This window comes from Phyllobates terribilis, unplaced genomic scaffold, assembly GCF_046119375.1.
Source record: "Phyllobates terribilis strain yellow unplaced genomic scaffold, ASM4611937v1 Scaffold_11__3_contigs__length_659146591, whole genome shotgun sequence".
In the NCBI taxonomy this organism is placed as follows: domain Eukaryota; kingdom Metazoa; phylum Chordata; class Amphibia; order Anura; family Dendrobatidae; genus Phyllobates; species Phyllobates terribilis.
The window spans coordinates 347,413,383-347,435,589 of record NW_027362771.1 but is presented as its reverse complement, the minus strand read 5'-3'; the positions used below and the strand labels follow the sequence as shown (position 1 = coordinate 347,435,589).

Below are 22,207 nucleotides of genomic sequence, written 5' to 3'. Positions count from 1 at the left end.
TTTATTTATGGGATGCAAAATAACTCTCGTCCAGAAGGACGAAACCAGTCACCTAGTAAGTCAATGCCACAAGATATCCGCTGCACAAGAGACACCCATCTGTACAAAGCTCTTCTTTTAAAGCTATTGCTACGTGTCAGGGCAGTGGGGATCTGGCGGTGGGAGACCCCAGGTGTAATGAATGTCTTGCAGACAATATACATTTTTCTTGCAGAGAGAAAAAACTGGTGGGGAGCCAAGAGCATGTAGCAATGCGGTTAATGTAGCCAAGTTTCTACAAGTGCTCTTTATTGCACGACTATTTATAAAGAGGCATTTAATAATCTATGTTAAAAGCAGGAATGTAATGAGTGTCTTGTGACAGTCTGATTTTTCACACATTTGCCTGTGTTAAGTCTTTCTACAAACCCTTTAAAAATATGCATGAAATTGATTCATGTGTAATTTAATAAAAAAAAAAAAAAAAAAAAAACATTTTCTTCATGTTATTTTCCCCTATGGAGATAACATCAGCCTTGGTCACAGTGCATCGCTATAAAAAAATAAATACAAATAAACATAAATTGGCATCTATGCATCTGTAAAAGTCTGGTCTATTAAAATAAAACGTTAATTAACCACAACGGGAGATGCGAGAAACAAAAAAAATAATTGCAATGGCAGAATTGCAAATTTTTGGTCACCTCACGTCTCAAAAAAAATTAAATAAAAAGTCGGACCATACAATAAACACAGTAGAAATAAAACCCCAAAAACAATGGAGGAGTTTATTCGCTGCATTTTTATTTTGCACTGTGGAGAAGGGCGCCATTTAAATTTTTGACTCCGCAGTAAAGCCAGAATTGGCGCTGCCAGCGGTCCTCTGACTGTCCACCTGTCAGAATCACACTGCAGTCACTAAAAAAACGGTGCTGCACTGTGATCCTAAATCTTAGCCTCCCCTCCTACAAATGCCCAGTAGGGGAGGTGCGACGTCACACAAGTGAGCAGATCCCGCACGCAATGGTAATGGGAGCTAGCACTACACTTGGTTTTCATGGCAAATGTCAGCAGCTGCTCCCCCTTATGTTTAAAAGCTAAAATATAAAAACATTTTTCATATTTTATACCATTAAAAAAAAATAAAACATGTAACAAATATTTTAAAACAATAATAGTTAAGAAATTTTCAATACTTTTTTTTTTTTAATTTATGATACATTCCCTTTAAGGCATAAAATGTCAGTGTCATACGCTGAATGTAGTGTAATGAATTCCCTAATAAAATCTGTAATTTTCATCATACCTTAGTCAGTGCCACAAAAGATAAGACAGCCACAGCCGTGAACATAATGGTTGGTATTAGCATCACCACAGCAGATCCCACATTTGTTCCAAAGAAGCTGATAGAAGCAATCCAGCCGCTTAAAAAAAAAATAAAAAAAAAAAAAGTAACAAAAAAAAAAATTCTGGTGTTCCTCCACCCACTCTACATTCTAATACAACACTCTAAGAACATGTGAAACACAGGAGCGCATCAGGTAGCTTGATCCGTAAGGGTTTCCTGGATTATCCGTAAAGCCGGCCACATTTAGAACATAACACCTCTTGAATATACAACAGACTATGATCTTTTTAAATCATCTCCTTTCCAGACCTGCGAGTCTTCATGGAGAGACTGAAAAGAAATTAAGAATAGTCTGATCCTGCAGTCATACTTTCCACCTATATACATTTGTTAAAGGGAATCTGTCAGCAGGTTTTTGCTACCTCATTTGAGAGCAATATCATATATGCAAAGAGACCCTAAGGCTTAGTGCCCACAATGCAGAAATGAAACCGCAGAAATTTTCCTGAGCATTTCTGCATCTCCTTGGCAGAAAAAAGCATGCGGTTTTTACATGCGTTTTGACGTGTATTTGTCGCGTTTTTGCATGCGTATTTGCCATGTGTTTTTCCAATGCATTGTATAGGCAAATACGCATGCAGAAACGCACAAGAATTGGTCATGTCCATATTTTTTCTGCAAGTAAAATCTGCGCAGAAAAAATCCTGACCATGTGCACAGAACTTGCAGAATGTCATAGGAAGTCATGGGATAAGGTATGCAATGCGTTTATGGAGTGTTTACGTGCTGCAAATACGCACCAAAAACGCATCGGGGGCACACAGCCTGAATCCAACGATGTATCACTTTGTTTACTAGGTGCAGCAGTTCGGACACAGTTTTTAGATTTAGAGCTGAGAACGCTATCTCCCACCTCTACCAGGCTCTCTATGTACATAGTATACAGACAGTGAGCTGCTCATCACAGAAGGGCGTGGAGTCGGACTTGTAAACATGTGCCAGCTAGTCACAATGATAATCACCAGGTGATAAAACCTTCAGTATAAGTAAACAGAACCACCAAATTCGTTCATGGAATCAGCGTAGGATAACAAATTATTTACAAATTGCCTAAGGCAAATAATTTCTAACTAAAGATTCCTAAAATTAAAATATAAACTTTTATTTATTCTTATAATATATATTCGAGTTTGTGCACTATTAGGCTATGTGCCCACGATGCAGAAATGCTCCGGATTTTTCCTGAGCGTTTCTGCATCTCCCTGGCAGAAAAAACGCATGCGGATTGTACATGCGTTTTTCCTGCCAGGGACATGCGGATGTGAAGTGTTCTTCACATGCATTTCCGCATGCGGGTTGACAAGCGCTTTCCAAGCGATTTTAGCATCACTTGGAAAGTGCTTGTCAACTTGGTCACACTATATAAATCCATGCAAACGGCATTGATTTATATACTGTGAAAGTAAAAGAATGTTAATAAAAAAATAAATCTATACTTGCCTTCTGATGGCCCCCGCAGTCTTGCTTCGCTCCGTTCTCCCTTGCCGGGAGATCGCGGTACACTACACTGAAGGACCTGCCAACATCAGCGTCGTGTGACCCGTCACATGACTATGACGTCAGCGCAGGTCCTTCAGTCCATCGCTAGCTGCCGGCATGTGAGGACAAGCGCACCGGGGGCCATCAGAAGGTAAGTATAACATTTATTTTTTATTTTATTCTTTTTTTCACAGTTTCTATGGTACCCGGGTCCGGAGGAGAGTCTCCTGTCCTCTAGACCTGGGTACCATCTGCACATTGAAACATTTGGATTCCGCATGTACAGATGCAGTGATGCGGATTCCATGCGTTCCAATGCAAGTCAATGGTGGCGAAAACGCAGCGCTTCCGCAAAATAATTGGTAGTGCTGCACAGCACATGCGGATTATCATTGGGGAACATGGCAGGCCTTCTACCATGCGTTTTTTAAGCGTTTCTGCAGCGTTTTTGCCGCTGCGGAAACGCTTAAAAAACGCATCGTGGGCACACAGCCTTAAAATTACATTTAGTGTGAGGTCAATCTATCAAAGTCTTATCCTTTAACAAAGGAGATTTGATATACCGGTATAATAATCCTTAGGGATCTCTCAAACAGTAGATAGTCGTACCTTTCTAGGATATAAGCTCTGTTACTATACAGCAATGTATGGTTACAATTAACTTGATATAATTTGTAGCTAGTCCTTATTGTATACAACATATCTGTAAATAACCTCATGAGACTTTGAAGTTTTTCAAACAGAGTTTCATACGCTACGGCTGAATATTAAACTGCTACCTCTCCAATCACCTATTAGGCTGTGCCCATGATCTGGAGCCGCTGTGGGTGTGAAGCTGCGTGTTATGTAGTGTCAAACAAGGAGCGGCCCCAGATGTTACAGCATAATGGATGTTATTTCTAGAAATCCCATGTCCACTATGCATCTGCTGCTCACCCGCGGAAACTGACATGCGGTGCGTCTTTCCAGACCGCAGCATGTCAATTTCTCTTGTGGGTCCGCATGTGGGCTTTCCCCATAGACTAACCTCTATGAGCAAAGTCCGCAGGTGAAATTTAAAAAAAAAAAAAAAAAAAAAAAAAAAATGGTGCCGCTCATTTGCATAGATGAGCGGAAACCGCCAACGGCTCTTCGGCAGCGTCTGGGCCGCAGGCCTGGACACATGGTTGAATTCTGCGCTTTAACCCTACCTCATGCTGTCCTCAGATTACTCGGCAAAAAACTGCTGACTGATTTTGTTTAAGTTGGCAAAAAGAGTAAAAATAACAGGGTGGGTGACTGCAGGATCTGACTACACACAGGGTTTGTTTGTAGTCTGTTACCATAGTCTGCATTAGAGTTGATGAGATAAAACAGCAGGTTATTTTTATTCACAACACTTTGCAAAGTTATAATATTACTGGTGTCTTCCTGAAATCTGTATGACATTTAATTGACACAGCTTAGCTCTAATCGTCTAGTGGACAACACACTCCTCTCTATTAAGAAAAATTCAGCAGATCGTTGAGAGTTTAATATACCAGAAACATGGATTGCCTGTGTGTTATTATGAGGGTGTAATGAGTGTACCCAGAACTGCCTATCTGAATCTCTTGAGAACGCTCTTTTTATGCAATTCATTTGTGAGAACTTATAGAATATTTATATGAGCCCGGCACCAATACATCAAAAAACTGCTGTCATCCATGTCATGAGATAGTGTATTAAAAAGGACAGGTTGGTCGCATGGAAAACTGAAAGAACTTTTGTTCTGGCCAAAACAGCCACAGGTCAATTCTAATGCACGTGTAATAATGTAGGGGTTTGTGGTGCTAGAGAACATTGAAGGAAGTATCTCAGCACAAACTGACAGTATAAACTAAGCATATAGCCCCTTAAAAACAAAAAGAACACCTTACTTTTAGCATTCTAATTTCTGCCTCTGTTCTGCAGAAAGTGAAATATAAAATCAAATACACCAATTATGGTGCTCAACTCCAGCCAATGGTTTTGCATACACTGCCTCCATCACTGGCTTGCTGAGCTTTCTCTGCAGACAGTGAGTGCTTGCTCCAGGCAAGCATGCTTAGTTTATACTGCCACTTTGGGCTGACAGATCTCCTTTCAAGGGTTATTCTAGTCTTCCATCTTAAAGATCACCCTGATCCTCTGTTTCTCGGGTCTCCTACTTACCACAATAGGGTAGGATGCTGCCCTGCAGACTGAATTCGGACCAGAGGTATGACTGACCCACTGGTATGAATTGTGCGCTCAACTATGCTGCAAGCACAGGCAGCTTCGCCTCCGCAGCATCAAAGTAGCACACGGGCACTGAAGCTGACCAGATCATTGGATCCAGCCAGCATGCAAACTCCTTGTCTAGGGCACCTGCCACCTCTGATAGAATGGGGCGTAGTAACCTACACAAAGAAGTAAAACAAAAAATTAAAAATACCCATGTGCTTCAGAACAAAGAATTTTTATAAGATGCTCAATGCAAAGTGCATGGAGAGCGAGGCCACGCCCCCTGGCCGGGAGTATGTATAACTCATACATACCTTCCGTTACCGGGTCTGACACCGGCAAATTCCCGCAGCGCACAGTGCGTGTGCAGAGGGGATTCACAAGTCTGCACTCAGACAGAGTGACTGCAGACTTATCACTTTTGACCGGACAACCCCTTTAAAAGTAAACCTGACGGCTGATGCATGCTGCCTGTGGATTGGGCAGCATGTATCGGGCACTGCCTGTATGATCTCAGTCAGGTATGTTTTACCCTGAAATGTTGTGGTGTTTCATAGAAAAATGCACTTTAAAAGCTGCCGGGCACTGAGCCGTGCTGGAGACTAAATCGGACAGGCAGATCCCTGGCTACTTCTCCCCACCCCCTGCCCTCAAGTCACAGGTCTCTGCCTATGTGTGTCTATAGGAAGAGACCTGTCACTCGAGGGCAGAGAGAAGCCGTCGGCTCAGTTACAAGCGCACTTTAGAGTATGTTTTACTCTGAAGCGCTGCAGCATTTTAGAAAGAAAAATAAATAAACATACCTGGCTGATATCATACAGCCAGTACCAGATGCATACTGCCAAATCCACAGGCAGCATGCATCATCCAGCAGGTTCACTTTCAGTCCTGAGCATGTATTATTAAAGGGGTTTTCTTCTGATCATAAATGAGGGGTTGTCCAATAAACAGCACATATCACCTATCCACAGCCTATATGATCATTGGAAGTTCAAATGCTAGAACGCCCACCGAATCCAAAATTCCTTATGTGATTGAACTGTTAGTGAGCATGTGCAACTACTACTCCATTAAACTATGAGAGTTATAAGCAGATAATGGTGCAGTGGTCACATATGATCTCTAATGCTTCATTCACAAAGGGAAGTTTGGAATTCCCATTCTTGTGACTGCTGCGTGACAGCAGTCAGATCCCCAACAATCATACATTTAATCACCAAGTCTGTGGATAGTTGATGAAGGTTTATGGGACATCCCATTGAACAACAGATGTAGAGTAACATTGAAGCATTAAGGTCCTGGAAAGTAGTCATCCACCACTGTGCCGTGGAGCAGACCACACATACTGTCAGCTAAGCCCCAGCACGCCTATCACATATATTTCTCAGAAGAGTCACAGGATATTGGCTTCTTCTAATGTCCAGGAACATGGGAGGCAGGGGTATATTTCTACCTGAGCTTATGTAATGCAGTAGGCAGATTGCTAACCACAGAGCACATGCACGGTAAACAAAAGATTGTGCCAACAACCTCGTATTTTCTAAAATAACATCATGTTTTTCTAGGATCCTAATACAGATACATTTTTAGAAGGACTCACCAGACTCCCCAACCAGGAATACCAACAGCTTGTATTATGCTGATGACCAGCTGAGCCATAAAGGTGAAGAAGAACGCCATGAAGTTAAAGGAGCTGTCTGTCCTGTACAAAGAGTAATGTAAAAGTGTAAATGATTATATAGAGCTTACTTATGCCTGTGCAAAAGATTTAGGCAGGTGCTGAGAAAACAATATACTACAATGAAAGAATGCTTTAAAAAAATACAAGGGCTAATAGTTTAATTTTATTGATTAATAAAAAAGTGAATGAACAAGAGAGAAATCTAAATCCAAATCAATATTTGGTGTAACCACCCTTTTAATGCACCACTACAGAGGCGCGGGGGGGGGGGGGGGGGGTTCTGCACTGGACTGGTGCTTTAAATCTAAGTCCCCTGCCTCCGGAATTATACTTGCCCTCCGGCGTTTAGAAACCATATCAGTTCCTCCAGGTACACTCACGCAGTTTTGAAAGGAACCCGGCAGGGCGGTTATTCCAAACATCCGAACTAACTACAGATCTTCTGTGGTTGTTGGCTTTTGCAAATCCTTCTTTCTGTCTCTTGGTCTAATCCCAAACAGACTATGTTGTTGAGATCAGGGGGCAATATCATTTCCAGGACTTCTTTACGCTTAAGATACTTCTTAAAAGGTAACCCGTCAGGATTTTAGACCCTAAACGATCATTATGTAAAGCATCGGAAATATTGAATATGTCTGTACCTTTGTATTATAAGTAGTGTTGAGCATTCCGATACTGAAATATCGGGTATCGGCCGATATTCACTGTATCGGAATTCCGATACTTAATTCCGATACTTTTATAATATCGAATACCGGAATCGGAAGTTCCCATAATGCCTGCGCTCTGCAGTGTCTGTGAAGGATGACAAGCTGGGTGGCAGCGCTCAGCTGCGATCCAGCTTGTCATCAGAATGCCATCCCAGCGTGGGAGAATTCTCCTGATTGTTTAAAAGCCGGCGCGCGGTAAAAAGCCGCCGGCTTTTAAACAATCACGCAGCCCCATACTGCTTCCCCGCAGCCTCCCACCCCGATCCTCCGCTCCCCTCGCCACCTCCCATCCCGATCGTAAATTAGGACCGGGCGGGGAGCACAGCACCAAGGAGCGAAGGACCCGGGCGGGTAAGCCGGCAGTGAAAAGACTTCACCGCCGGCTTTCCCGTTCTGTGCTGCGCTTTCCCGCCGGTTATTTCAAATGAACAGCTGAGGTATCAGGTGATGCCGATCAGCTGTTCATTTGAAGTAGCCGCGGTGCCCTCAGAGGGTTCATGTGAGTTCATGCTTGACTGCATGAACTCACATCAACTTTCCCACGGCCGCACAGGTCAGCCTCACCTCCCAGACCCGTCATGATTAGTGTGTGCGGGGTGTGTGTGTGTGCGGGGTGTGTGTGTGCGGGGTGTGTGTGTGTGTGTGTGTGTGTGTGCGGGGTGTGTGTGTGTGTGTGTGTGGGGTGTGTGTGCGGGGTGTGTGTGTGTGCGGGGTGTGTGTGTGTGCGGGTGTGTGTGTGCGGGGTGTGTGTGTGTGCGGGTGTGTGTGTGCGGGGTGTGTGTGTGTGTGTGTGGGGTGTGTGTGCGGGGTGTGTGTGTGCGGGTGTGCGGGTGTGTGTGCGGGGTGTGTGTGTGCGGGTGTGTGTGTGTGTGTGCGGGGTGTGTGTGTGCGGGGTGTGTGTGTGCGGGGTGTGTGTGTGTGTGCGGGGTGTGTGTGTGCGGGGTGTGTGTGTGCGGGGTGTGTGTGTGCGGGGTGTGTGTGTGCGGGGTGTGTGTGTGCGGGGTGTGTGTGTGCGGGTGTGTGTGTGCGGGGTGTGTGTGTGCGGGGTGTGTGTGTGCGGGGTGTGTGTGTGCGGGGTGTGTGTGTGCGGGGTGTGTGTGTGCGGGGTGTGTGTGTGCGGGGTGTGTGTGTGCGGGGTGTGTGTGTGCGGGGGTGTGTGTGCGGGGTGTGTGTGCGGGGTGTGTGTGCGGGGTGTGTGTGCGGGCAGACATAGGCCGATGTGACACTACTACTCCCATCGGCCTATGTCTGTCCCCCGTCCACTCCTGCCAGCAGGATCAGCTCGATGGGAGCAGTAGTTCCCATCAGCCTGATCCTGCTATTTAAATTGCCCTACTGTGTCCCCAATAAATGTTAAATACATGTCATTGGTGGCCAGTGGTTACCTAAAAGAAATTAGTTCATACATTACCTGTCCCCGCCGATCGTCACCTAAAATAAAGTAAAAAATAAAAAACTACACCTATACTCACCTAGACACCTAATTCCCCGAAGCCATCGATCTCCTGTAATAAAATATAAAATAATAAACCACAACCTTATCCTTACCCCTCCGTAGTAGTCCACGAGTGTCCCACGAAGATCTCCAGTTCAGAGCAGCCACATAGAATGTGACCGCTCTGAACCGCTGCCGCCGCTAGAATGACGGGGCCGTAAGGGTTCACCGGAGTTCAGGCAGCGCTGCTCCGGTTAGCTCCTTTACGGCACTGCTGTATCGTGAGAAATTCCCACGGTACAGCACTGCCGTAAAGGAGGTCTCCGGAGCTGCGCTGCCTGAATGCACTCCGGTGACCTCAGTCAGTGGCTCCCGCTGCCGGGAGCGGACGTGTTCCCGGCAGCGTGAGCTTACAGCAGCCATGCACAGCTGTCACCATCTCCAGATGTGACAGCTGTGCATGGGAGATCAGCGCAGGAACGTGGACAGGTAACTATTTTTTTTTTAGTAAACTAAGAATTAAATAAAATGGTGTTTTATTTCAAATAAATTATTTTTTTCTGGGTGTAGTGTGTTTTTTCTTTTTAACACTTTGTAGGTTAGTAATGGGGGTGTCATATAGACGGCCATCATTACTAACCTGGGCTTCATGGCAGCTGGCGCTGACATGAACCCCACCACTATTACCCCCTGCCACCGCACCAGGGCAGCGTGGAAGAGCGAGGCTAAGTGCCAGAATTGGCGCATCCTATGGATGCGCCATTTCTGGGGCGGCTGACGGCTGGTGTTTCTAGCCTGGGAGGGGGCCAATATTCATGGCACCCTTCCTGAGCTATTAATATCAGCCCCCAGCTGTCTGCCTAGCCTTTGCTAGCTATTAAAATAGAGGGGACCCCACGTCATTTTTTTTTGGGGGGTCCCCCATTTTAATAGCTAGTAAAGGCTAGGTATTCAGCTGGGGGCTGATATTAGTAGCCTGGGAAGCTCCGTGGGTTTTACCCCCTTCCCAGGCTTCAAACATCTGCCCCAGCCGTCTGCTTAACCTCCGCTAGAGACTAAAATTATGGGGGATCCCACGCCATTTTTTTTTTAAATAAATCCTTTATTTTAACACTAAATGACATTTGAGGACTTAATAAAGATGCAGTCCCTAAATTATTATTTATTTTTTAATAAATTTTTCCCAAAACTTTTGACGTGGGCTTCGCCATATTTTTGTATGCCAGCCAGGTACAGCATCCAGCTTCTATGAACGCGCCATTTTCCGGGGCGGCCGCGGACTGCAATTTTCAGCGGGGGGGGGGGAGGGCAAAAAGCTTGGGCCTCCCTGCGCTGCAGATTCCATCCCCCAGCTGCCTAGTTGTACCTGGCTGGACACAAAAATAGGGAGAAGCTCCACGTTTTTTTTTTTTAATTATTTCATGAAATTCATGGAATAATTAAGAAAAAAAGGGCTTCCCTATATTGTTGTGTCCGGCTAGGTACAAATAGGCAGCTGGTGGTTGGGGGCAGCCCGTTCCTGCCTGCTGTACCTGGCTGGACACAAATATAGTGTGAAGCCCCACGTCAATTTTTTTTTAATTATTTCAGGAAATTCATGAAATAATTAAAAAAAAATTATGTGGGGCTTCGCCCTATAATTGTGTCCAGCCAGGTACAGCAGGCAGGAACGGGCTGCCCCCAACCACCAGCTGCCTATTTGTACCTAGCCGGACACAACAATATAGGGAAGCCCTTTTTTTCTTAATTATTGCATGAATTTCATGAAATAATTAAAAAAAAAAATGTGTGGCGCTTCGCCCTATTTTTGTGTCCAGCCAGGTACAACTAGGCAGCTGGGGGCTGGAATCTGCAGCGCAGGGAGACCCAAGCTTTCTGGGTCCCACCCGCTGCAAATTGCAGTCCGCAGCCGCCCCGGAAAATGGCGCGTTCATAGAAGCGCCATCTTCTGGCGCTGTACCCAACTCATCCAGGGCCCTGGTGCGGTGGCTCACTGGGTAATAAAGGGGTTAAGGCCAGCTTGGCATTATCAGCTGGCCCTAAGCCCGAAATTCATGGGGTCACGCCAATATTAGACATGACCGCCATGAATTTCTAGTAAAGTATTTAAAAAAAACACAAACACCCAGAAAAAAGTCCTTTAATTGAAATAAAGACACAATTCTTTATTGTTCTAAATTAAACCATACTTACCGTCACGCCCATTCCAGCTGAAGCCAACGATCTCCTGCAATAAAAGTAAAATAATAAAGCAACCTCATCCTTACCTTTCCATGGTTCCCACGACAGCTTCAGCTCTGCTACATCGAGATGACAGGCTGGACCGCAGCAGAACGCCGCCATCCAGTCTGTCATCCCGCAGACACTGAGAAGCGCAGGCATGCTTGCGCTCCTCAGTGTCTTTCTGTGACGTCATCCAGATGAGCCGAGGTCATGTCCAATGAACTCAGCTCACCTCATGCACGTCACTGACAGCGTGGGAAAATTCTCCTGCACTCAGCGCTTCAGCGTGAGAATTCTCCCACGCTGTCAGTGACGTGCATGAGGTGCGCCGAGTTCATGGGACATGACCTCACCTCATGCACGTCACTGACAGCGTGGGAAAATTCTCACGCTGAAGCGCTGAGTGCAGGAGAATTCTCCCACGCTGTCAGTGACGTACATGAGGTGAGCCGAGTTCATTGTCGGCTCATCTGGATGCCGTCACAGCCAGACACTGAGGAGTGGAAGTATGCCTGCGCTTCTCAGTGTCTGCGGGATGACAGGCTGGATGGCAGCGTTCTGCTGCGGTCCAGCCTGTCATCTCGATGTAGCAGAGCTGGAGCCGTCGTGGGAGCCATGGAAAGGTAAGGATGAGGTTGCTTTATTATTTTTCTTTTATTGCAGGAGATCGTTGGCTTCAGCTGGAATGGGCGTGATGGTAAGTATGGTTTAATTTAGAACAATAAAGAATTGTGTGTTTATTTCAATTAAAGGACTTTTTTCTGGGTGTTTGTGTTTTTTTTAAATACTTTACTAGAAATTCATGGTGGTCATGTCTAATATTGGCGTGACCCCATGAATTTCGGGCTTAGGGCCAGCTGATAATGCCAAGCTGGCCTTAACCCCTTTATTACCCAGTGAGCCACCGCATCAGGGCCCTGGATGAGTTGGGTACAGCGCCAGAAGATGGCGCTTCTATGAACGCGCCATTTTCCGGGGCGGCTGCGGACTGCAATTTGCAGCGGGTGGGGCCCAGAAAGCTTGGGCCTCCCTGCGCTGCAGATTCCAGCCCCCAGCTGCCTAGTTGTACCTGGCTGGACACAAAAATAGGGCGAAGCGCCACGTTTTTTTTTTTTTAAATTCATGAAATTCATGGAATAATTCAGAAAAAAAGGGCTTCCCTATATTGTTGTGTCCGGCTAGGTACAAATAGGCTGCTGGTGGTTGGGGGCAGCCCGTTCCTGCCTGCTGTACCTGACTGGACACAAATATAGGGCGAAGCCCCACATCAATTTTTTTAAATTATTTCATGAATTTCCTGAAATGATTTAAAAAAAATTGACGTGGGGCTTCGCACTATATTTGTGTCCAGCCAGGTACAGCAGGCAGGAACGGGCTGCCCCCAACCACCAGCTGCCTATTTGTACCTGGTTGGACACAACAATATAGGGAAGCCCTTTTTTTCTTAATTATTTCATGAATTTCATGAAATAATTAAAAAAAAAAAATACGTGAAGCTTCTCCCTATTTTTGTGTCCAGCCAGGTACAACTAGGCAGCTGGGGGATGGAATCTGCAGCGCAGGGAGGCCCAAGCTTTCTGCCCCCCCCCTCCCCCCGCTGAAAATTGCAGTGCGCAGCCACCCCGGAAAATGGCGCGTTCATAGAAGCTGGATGCTGTACCTGGCTGGCATACAAAAATATGGCGAAGCCCACGTCAAAAGTTTTGGGAAAAATTAATTAAAAAATAAATAATAATTTAGGGACTGCATCTTTATTAACTCCTCAAATGTCATTTAGTGTTAAAATAAAGGACTTATTTTAAAAAAAATTGACGTGGGGCTTCGCCCTATATTTGTGTCCAGCCAGGTACAGCAGGCAGGAACAGGCTGCCCCCAACCACCAGCTGCCTATTTGTACCTGGCCGGACACAACAATATAGGGAAGCCCTTTTTTAAAAAAATTATTTCATGAAATAATTAAAAAAAAATTGACGTGGGGCTTCGCACTATATTTGTGTCCAGCCAGGTACAGCAGGCAGGAATGGGCTGCCCCCAACCACCAGCTGCCTATTTGTACCTGGTTGGACACAACAATATAGGGAAGCCCTTTTTTTCTTAATTATTCCATGAATTTCATGAAATAATTTTAAAAAAAAATGCGTGGGGCTTCGCCCTATTTTTGTGCCCAGCCAGATACAACTAGGCAGCTGGGGGCTGGAATCCGCAGCGCAGGGAGACCCAAGCTTTCTGGGCCACCCCCGCTGCAAATTGCAGTCCGCAGCCGCCCCAGAAAATGGCGCGTTCATAGAAGCGCCATCTTCTGGCGCTGTACCCAACTCATCCAGGGCCCTGGTGCGGTGGCTCACTGGGTAATAAAGGGGTTAAGGCCAGCTTGGCATTATCAGCTGGCCCTAAGCCCAAAATTCATGGGGTCACGCCAATATTAGACATGACCACCATGAATTTCTAGTAAAGTATTTAAAAAAACACAACACCCAGAAAAAAGTCCTTTAATTGAAATAAACACACAATTCTTTATTGTTCTAAATTAAACCATACTTACCACCACGCCCATTCCAGCTGAAGCCAACGATCTCCTGCAATAAAAGTAAAATAATAAAGCAACCTCATCCTTACCTTTCCATGGCTCCCACGACAGCTTCAGCTCTGCTACATCGAGATGACAGGCTGGACCGCAGCAGAACGCTGCCATCCATCCTGTCATCCCGCAGACACTGAGAAGCGCAGGCATACTTCCACTCCTCAGTGTCTGGCTGTGACGGCATCCAGATGAGCCGAGGTCATGTCCAATGAACTCCGCTCACTTCATGTACGTCACTGACAGCGTGGGAAAATTCTCCTGCACTCAGCACTTCAGCGTGAGAATTTTCCCACGCTGTCAGTGACGTGCATGAGGTGAGCTGAGTTCATTGGACATGACCTCACCTCATGTATGTCACTGACAGCGTGGGAGAATTCTCACGCTGAAGCGCTGAGTGCAGGAGAATTTTCCCACGCTGTCAGTGACGTGCATGAGGTGAGCTGAGTTCATTGGACATGAACTCGGCTCATCTGGATGACGTCACAGAGAGACACTGAGGAGCGCAAGCATGCCTGCGCTTCTCAGTGTCTGCGGGATGACAGGCTGGATGGCAGCTTTCTGCTGCGGTCCAGCCTGTCATCTCGATGTAGCAGAGCTGGAGCTGTCCTGGGAACCATCGAAAGGTAAGGATGAGGTTGCTTTATTATTTTTCTTTTATTGCAGGAGATCGTTGGCTTCAGCTGGAATGGGCGTGATGGTAAGTATGGTTTAATTTAGAACAATAAAGAATTGTGTCTTTATTTCAATTAAAGGACTTTATTCTGGGTGTTTGTGTTTTCTTTTAACTTTGACTATGGGGTTAGTAATGGGGGTGTCTTATAGACGCCTCTCCATTACTAACCTGGGCTTGATGTCAGCTGGCATTATAAGCTGACATCAACCCCAACCCTATTACCCCCTGCCACCGCACCAGGGCAGCGTGGAAGAGCGAGGCTAAGTGCCAGAATTGGCGCATCCTATGGATGCGCCATTTCTGGGGCGGCTGACGGCTGGTGTTTCTAGCCTGGGAGGGGGCCAATATTCATGGCACCCTTCCTGGGCTATTAATATCAGCCCCCAGCTGTCTGCCTAGCCTGTGCTAGCTATTAAATTAGGGGGGACCCCACGTCATTTTTTTGGGGGGGTCCCCCATTTTAATAGCTAGTAAAGGCTAGGTATTCAGCTGGGGGCTGATATTAGTAGCCTGGGAAGCTCCGTGGGTATTACCCCCTTCCCAGGCTTCAAACATTTGCCCCAGCTGTCTGCTTAACCTCCGCTAGAGCCTAAAATTAAGGGGAACCCCACGTCAATTTTTTTTTAAATAAATCCTTTATTTTAACACTAAATGACAAGTACAGTAATCAACACTGTCACTGTACTTCATATATATGTGACTGACATGTTTCTATCTATCTAATCTATGTGTGATTCTCTATTCCTTCTATTCTAAATTGTCGGGTACAGATGCTGAATTGCCGGCCGGCTTTCTTAAAGAGACGGTGCATGAAAACACTATTATTTTTTTAAATAAATCCTTTACACTAAATGACAAGTTCTGTAAGCAACACTGTCACTGTACTTCTTATATATGTGACTGACATGTTTCTATCTATCTAATCTATGTGTGAAGCTCTATTCTGTCTGTTATAAATTGTCGGGTACAGATGCTGAATTGCCGGCCGGCTTTTTTAAAGAGACGGTGCACGAAAACACTAATATTTTTTTTAATAAATCCTTTACACTAAATGACAAGTACAGTAAGCAACACTGTCACTGTACTTCATATATATGTGACTGACATGTTTCTATCTATCTAATCTATGTGTGAAGCTCTATTCTTTCTGTTGTAAATTGTCGGGTACCGGTGAATGCCGCTGATGAATTGCCGGCTTTTCATGTCATTCTACATTATTCTTAGTTGTTTTACTTCATGTAGAATTAACCTACAAGGAAAGAAAGGGTTTATTTTCATTCCGATATTTGTGTCCCATTGACTTGCATTGGTTTCCGGTATCGGAATCGGCGATATCCGATACTTTTTGGGTATCGGCCCGATCCAATCCGATACGATATTTCCTGATATCGGAAGGTATCGCTCAACACTAATTATAAGTTAGTTTCTCGGTTTTCTTGAAATCAAATGGTGAATCTTTATGCAAATTAGCTCACAGGTCCAGGGGGCTTGGCCTGCACTTGCCAGTCTCCCTCTTTCCCTTCCCATCACCAGCCTATGTCAGTGACCTGCTGCCCCACCCAAGATCTCTCAAAAGGCGCTGTCACTCCCAGAGCGCTTACACGCAATAAGGTCCTGATGACATTGAGAGATCCGACTATCGATCTGTGCATGCGCTGTCCACAGGAGTGATTGCTCCTGCGTGAGATCTCAGTCAGGGGAGCAGGTCAAAGAGAAGAGTGAATTGTCATTCACTTACAGAAGGCTGGCGGCAGGTGGAGAAAGAGGGAGCTAGGCCGCAGAACTACAAGTGTAAACCAAGCCCACTGCAATTGTCAGCTTACTTGCATAAATATTCAGATTGTTTTCTAGAAAACAGACTTATAACACAAAGGACATTATCAACATTTCAGATGCTTTACATAAAGGACATTATTTTAGGGTCTAAAAACCTGCAAACGCCTCCCTGATAATATTGCCTGTACTTCTGTGCACCTCAGTTCCTATGATTTAGTGCATAGCTGAGTCACTTGGCCTTCTTTCCATGTTCCATGTTTTTTGGCCACAATTCTTCCATGAAGCCCACATCTGCCAAAATCCTCTGAAATGGTGATTGGTATAGCTGGATCTCACAGGTCTGAACTGGTGGCACTGCTGGACATCTTCAATGTCGAAGGGAAGCAAGCATGAGGTGTATTTCATCTTCTGCACCAAGTTACCTTGGCCAACCATTGCGTCTATAGTCCTCAACATTGCCCATTTCTTGGTGGTTATTAAAAGAAGAGTAGATGTGCAATTTTGAAACTCCAGTTTGCTGTGAAATCTTTGCATGGGAGAGATCTTGCTGATTGAGTATAGCTACCTTGTGTTTTGTTCAAGTGTACAGTCTTGCCATGGTGGTTAGCCCATAACACGAAACGGTATTCCACAACTTCACCTATGTAGCAGAGTTTGGCTGTTCCTCTTCAAGTTTTAAGCCTCCCACACTGCTATTTTTGTTTCAGTCAATGATTGTGTTTCAACCTACCTATTAAAATGATGACCATATCACCTATTGGTAAAATTGGTTACTCATACACCTGACTACAATCCTACAAAATCCCTGACTTTGTGCAAGCAAAGGGTGGTTACTAAAGATGGGCAGATTTAATCGAGTGGAATTGAATTCTACTGAAGTTTGGTATGTATTCTTCAAAAGACAAATTTTTTGTAACTTGCTTCACCCAAATTCTGTTGTGAATTCCTCGAGATTGGCTAATTCAAATTCTGGTAGATCTGCTCACCTCTGGTGCCATCACCGAATATTAAATTGATTTAGATTTCTATTTTGTTCATTCACTTGGCATTTTGTCATATATGGCTGTAAGCCATAATCATCAACATTAACAGAAATAAACACTTGAAATAGATCACTCTGTTTGTAATGACTCTATATAATATATGAGGTTCACTTTTAGTATTGAAGAACTGAAATAAATTAACTTTTTGATGATATTCTAATTTTGTGAGAAGCGCCTGTATATACCCCACTCACCACTAGACAAAAGAAAAATGCCGTATTTCTTTTTTTAAACAGAATGCTGTGACATGAATAAAGTGTTAAGTGTTTACCTTTGAAATATATATATATATATATTTATTATTTTTACTTAAGCGCAGGCATTTTGCACTGAAAATCATCTTTACAATTGGTATTAGAAATTCTGCGTTGTTTGGCTTTTATAGGCTTTGTTTCCCAACATTATCAACTTTGATGTGATCTGTGATCATAAATCAGCTGACAGCAGCTCAGAAAAAGAAAGACAGTGGTTCAGTCAGACCATCAGAAAGAGCGCGCTAACAGATTCGCAGTATGTATATCTTAAATGCTTTGTTCCCCAACGTAAAATAAAAACAACCCCCACACCGGTGACATCCCAGCACTGTCGATGCTGGGTCTTCCGTGACTCGTGTGACACATGATTACTGTAGCCAGTGAGCTGCAGTTCTCACAAATCCTTTGGACATCTGAAGTTCATCCCAAGGAAGCTTGAACGAAGCAGCCAGTTAGTGGTTGCAGTGCTTATGCGGCATAATGTCAAGGGAGACCTGGCACTGAAAAACATTGCCGAAACGACGCTGGTGCAGGAGGCAAGCATCTTATTTTTAATTTGGGTAATATAGTATTTAAGGGGGTTGTCCAGGCTTGAGGAACAAGCTTGCAGTCACTCTGTGCATGCTGTCAGGATTATAAGATGCTGGGAGGTCATGTGACCACAAGTATGCAATTTGCATATTTCCAGTCACATTCCGACTAGAAGTGTCCGGCCTCACTCAATACACTTGTATTGAGGCCGTGCACGTCTAGTCAGCACGTGACCGCATGTTTGCAAATTGCATACATGGACACACAGCCGCACGTGCTGACCCCGGCTAGGATATTGATTGGGTGATATCCTGATCATGTAGGTGGTCCGGCAGTGACTGATTGGCCACATCTTCCTTTTATACGGATGGGTTCTAATGGACGCTACCCCCTGACGAAGGACGTGGGTCCGAAACGCGCGTCGGGGTTTGCCGCGTGGTGCCATTCATATATACTGAACCAGTGTGCAGGTACTTTATACTCCTTGATTGAATCAGCATTCGTTTAACTTCTAGTACTATATGTCTGGATATGGTACACATGAGTGGGTAGTTACACTAAGTACATGATCATTTTCTTACATAATATCTTTATATATAGGTCATGACCACTCATGTTTTGTCTTATATCTGTTAGACTGTTGGCTTATGTTGGGAACAATGTCATTGAACTAGCTGATCACTATTTTCATATATACCTGCCTCTGTGATATAAGCATACATGTTGAATCTAGTATACATTTATTTTGCAATGTTTTTGTAATATACTGTGTTTGGTTACTACAGTGCGGCTTTCCATGTGCATGTAGTGCCACTTTAACCATAGTATAAATAAAGTTTTTTTTAATTGAATCTTTCTATTTGATTGGACCTATCATTCGGTGGTTCTCTTTATTTCAAATTGCATACTTGCGGTCACACAGAGTGACTGCAGAGTTGTACCCCAAGCCCTGACAATCCCTTTAAAAAAAATGGCTGTCCGAGTAGAGGACAAGACCTTTACATGAATAAATAATTAGCAGAATTACACAGGTATACAAGGAACAGTGCTTAAGAGGCAGGAAAAGGACCACAACACAAAGTAATCTTAAAGCAGTTGTCCACTTTGTCTTTATGTGTTGGGGACAAGTTCTTGTGGAACTTACTAGTATATAAGTGTTACAGGCTCGCCTCCTGAACCTGTGTCAGTGCAGTCTCCCTCACACAGACTGCACAGCTATCCTCTCCTCAAAATGGGACCAGATCAGTCCGTCAGCCTCCTCCAATAGTAAGACACCTAACACAAGAAAGCTGCTTTTCTATTGGAGGAGGATGGACTTGATCTGGTCACATGACCCTCCACCAGCAGCCATGACATGGACAGAAGTGTGCAGTCTGTGAGGAAAGCTGCACTAACAAGAGCAGGAGGAGAATCAGTCACATCTGTATAATATGAAGTGCAACAAAATCCCCAACACATCTGCTACAGGAAAAATACTGAGGCCAATTCTTAAGGAACTTTGCATTTTTAGACTCCACCTTCTTAATTACAGTGACATTCCACTTCTGTCAGTGGCTATATATAAAGAATGATTGGCTAAATGAAGGGCACATCCGGTGTGCATGAATGAACAAAGGAGACATGAAATCTAACACTTTACTAGATTTACATAGGCGGATAGATACTTACTTGAAAGCTTTGTAAATAGGTCTGAACCAGCACACATAGGAGCAGGGAGTGAAAAGGATGAGCCATAGAAACGCCAGGCCGAAATTCATAGCTGCACCTCCTCCAATCATCCACGCTAAGCAGCCAATCAGATTCACCGCCAGTGTAATACTGTTCACTGCATGCACACATGGGGTCACCCGGAGGCACAGGTGCAGTAAGGAGAAGAGAGCCAAAGATCAGAGTGAGCTTGAAGAAAGCCAGGGTAAAGGAGTTGGGATCCACTTAGCTTCACCAATTACCTTCCAATACAGAAACTAATCATTTAAAAGAGAACCTGACAGGACGATCCACCACCCAAACAGTTTATATGGTCATGTAGCTCCAGGATAGATAACATCACCCATACATTTATGCAATCTGTTGCTCCCTGACTGATAAAAGAAAAAAATCTGCCGTTTTAATTCACATGAAAATAAGGCTTAAAGGGGTTCTCCATCAAAACAAGTCATTACCCCTCCAGAATACATGTGATAACTTACTGATTGTTGCAGGTCCCAGCAGTCAGACCCTGAGCAATCAGCAGAATGGGCCATTTTTACCTCCGTTACAAAATGGAGCGCCACTTCATTCATCATCTATGAAGGCTGCCAAATAATGTAAGGACAGGGGGAAATGGATGGAGAAGAGGGTGAGCATGCACATTACCACTCCTTTCTAATGGAGAGATAAAAGCGCCCTGCTCTGCTGACCGATGCACGTCCTAGTGGTCAGACCCCCACCGATCAATATCACCACTTATCCTGTAGATAGGTTATAAGGAAGTTGTCCGGTTAAAACAAGTTAAGTGCTCAGGGAGTGTCCAAGCACTTTCCTAGCCGTTAATTCTGTGGCTCCATTCCCTCCGTTCTCATCTTCCTCTGCTTCACTGACAGCGCACTGGCTGTATAGACAAGCAGAAGCCAGGGAGCTGTCAGTCAAATAGAGGAAGGTGGAGCTGGGTGGGAAGAAGGCCAGCAAGGCAAAGGATCACTAATAGTGTTGAGCGAGTATGTTCTATTAACCCTTTCGCCGTATGCTCGGGCCGAGCTCCGAGTATTTATAGCTGCTCGGTGATAAGGTTAAATCGCTCCAGTGTGCATGATTTGCAACAGTTTGACAGTTTTATTAAATGTGAGGAATGTCTATTTCTTACACATTCCTCACATGTAATAAAACTGTCAAACAGTTGCAAATCATGCACACAGGAGGGATTCAACCTGATCACCGAGCAGCTGTAAATACTCGGAGCTCGGCCCGAGCATACTCGGAACAGAACATACTCGCTCAACCCTAATCACTAAGTGCTTGGACACTCAGAGCTCTTAAGCCTCATTAGCATAGGAATAATAATGAGAATTATAAGAATACTGATTTTTAAGCCAGCAGCACATTGTGTAAGTAAAGGCATGGGAGATATTATCTACCTATCTTTCAGAGAGCAAGATGACCAGCTTGGGGGGTGGACTGTTCTATCAGATTCCCTTTGAGCTCAGTTAATGGCATCAGAATTCATAATGTAGATTTAGGTGATGTATATCTTCATCTAAATAATATACAGTATATGCATGTGAGAGTAGAAGAGATCACGCAATTAAGGAGAAGTATGGGCTGCAAAATACAGGAGGCTAATGTGTACGCCATACTTTTTGTACGACCACATATTGCACCATCTGCCCATTGACTGCAATACACATGCTACGTTCTTCATCACAGAGGAAACATCTTCACTAATGTGACTGGGCCCCACATTATTATTAGTAAAAATATGCAATCAAATCAAGTACATCAGTAGGACTCTGCACAATAAATACGGCACTACTACCAAGGCTACATACAACACAGAGGTAACTACCCCAGGTGTAAGTATTAGCACATGAAGTTTGCTTTCCTAGTAATGTTCATGGAAAGAGCTTTCTGGCACCAAGGACTCATGGTTAGAGATGAGCGGTGTTCGACTAGAACTGTTCGCCAATCTCAAATTCGAGCTGTTTTGGGCGGTGTTCGAGGAACCCGAACGATTTACAAAAAATTCGGCTGTTCGAGGTTATGTTCGATAACTGTTCGTGCACCAAAAGTGTGTCCTGCATGTCTGGTGCTATTTAGAGCACCAATCATGCAGGGATTGTCTGCCACTCACTGTAATGCCACAGCCATGGTGGTTGTGGCATTACAGTGATTGCCCAAATCGATGGGAACAGTGCCAACAGTGAAACATGAAAAGCCGGCAATTCAGCAGCGGCATACACCTGTACCCGACAATTTAGAATAGAAGGAATAGAGCTTCACACATAGATTAGATAGATAGAAACATGTCAGTCACATATATATGAAGTACAGTGACAGTGTTGATTACTGTACTTGTCATTTAGTGTAAAGGATTTATCAAAAAAAATAATAGTGTTTTCATGCACCGTCTCATTAAAAACCCGGCCGGCAATTCAGCATCTGTACCCAACAATTTAGAATAGAAGGAATAGAGAATCACACATAGATTAGATAGATAGAAACATGTCAGTCACATA

The 22,207-nt window shown here is 44.4% G+C and overlaps 1 protein-coding gene across 1 annotated transcript in view; it reads right to left on the bottom strand.

The window, feature by feature from the left end:
• SCAMP5 (secretory carrier membrane protein 5) overlaps positions 1 to 22,207 on the bottom strand; it is a 62,381-nt gene that overhangs the window by 3,522 nt on the left and 36,652 nt on the right. The window contains exons 4-6 of the mRNA XM_073652859.1: positions 19,665 to 19,821; positions 6,690 to 6,791; positions 1,286 to 1,403 (exon numbers count right to left, since the gene is read on the bottom strand). Of these exons, the coding sequence (XP_073508960.1) occupies positions 1,286 to 1,403; positions 6,690 to 6,791; positions 19,665 to 19,821 (377 nt within the window). The remainder of the gene's footprint in view (positions 1 to 1,285; positions 1,404 to 6,689; positions 6,792 to 19,664; positions 19,822 to 22,207) is intronic.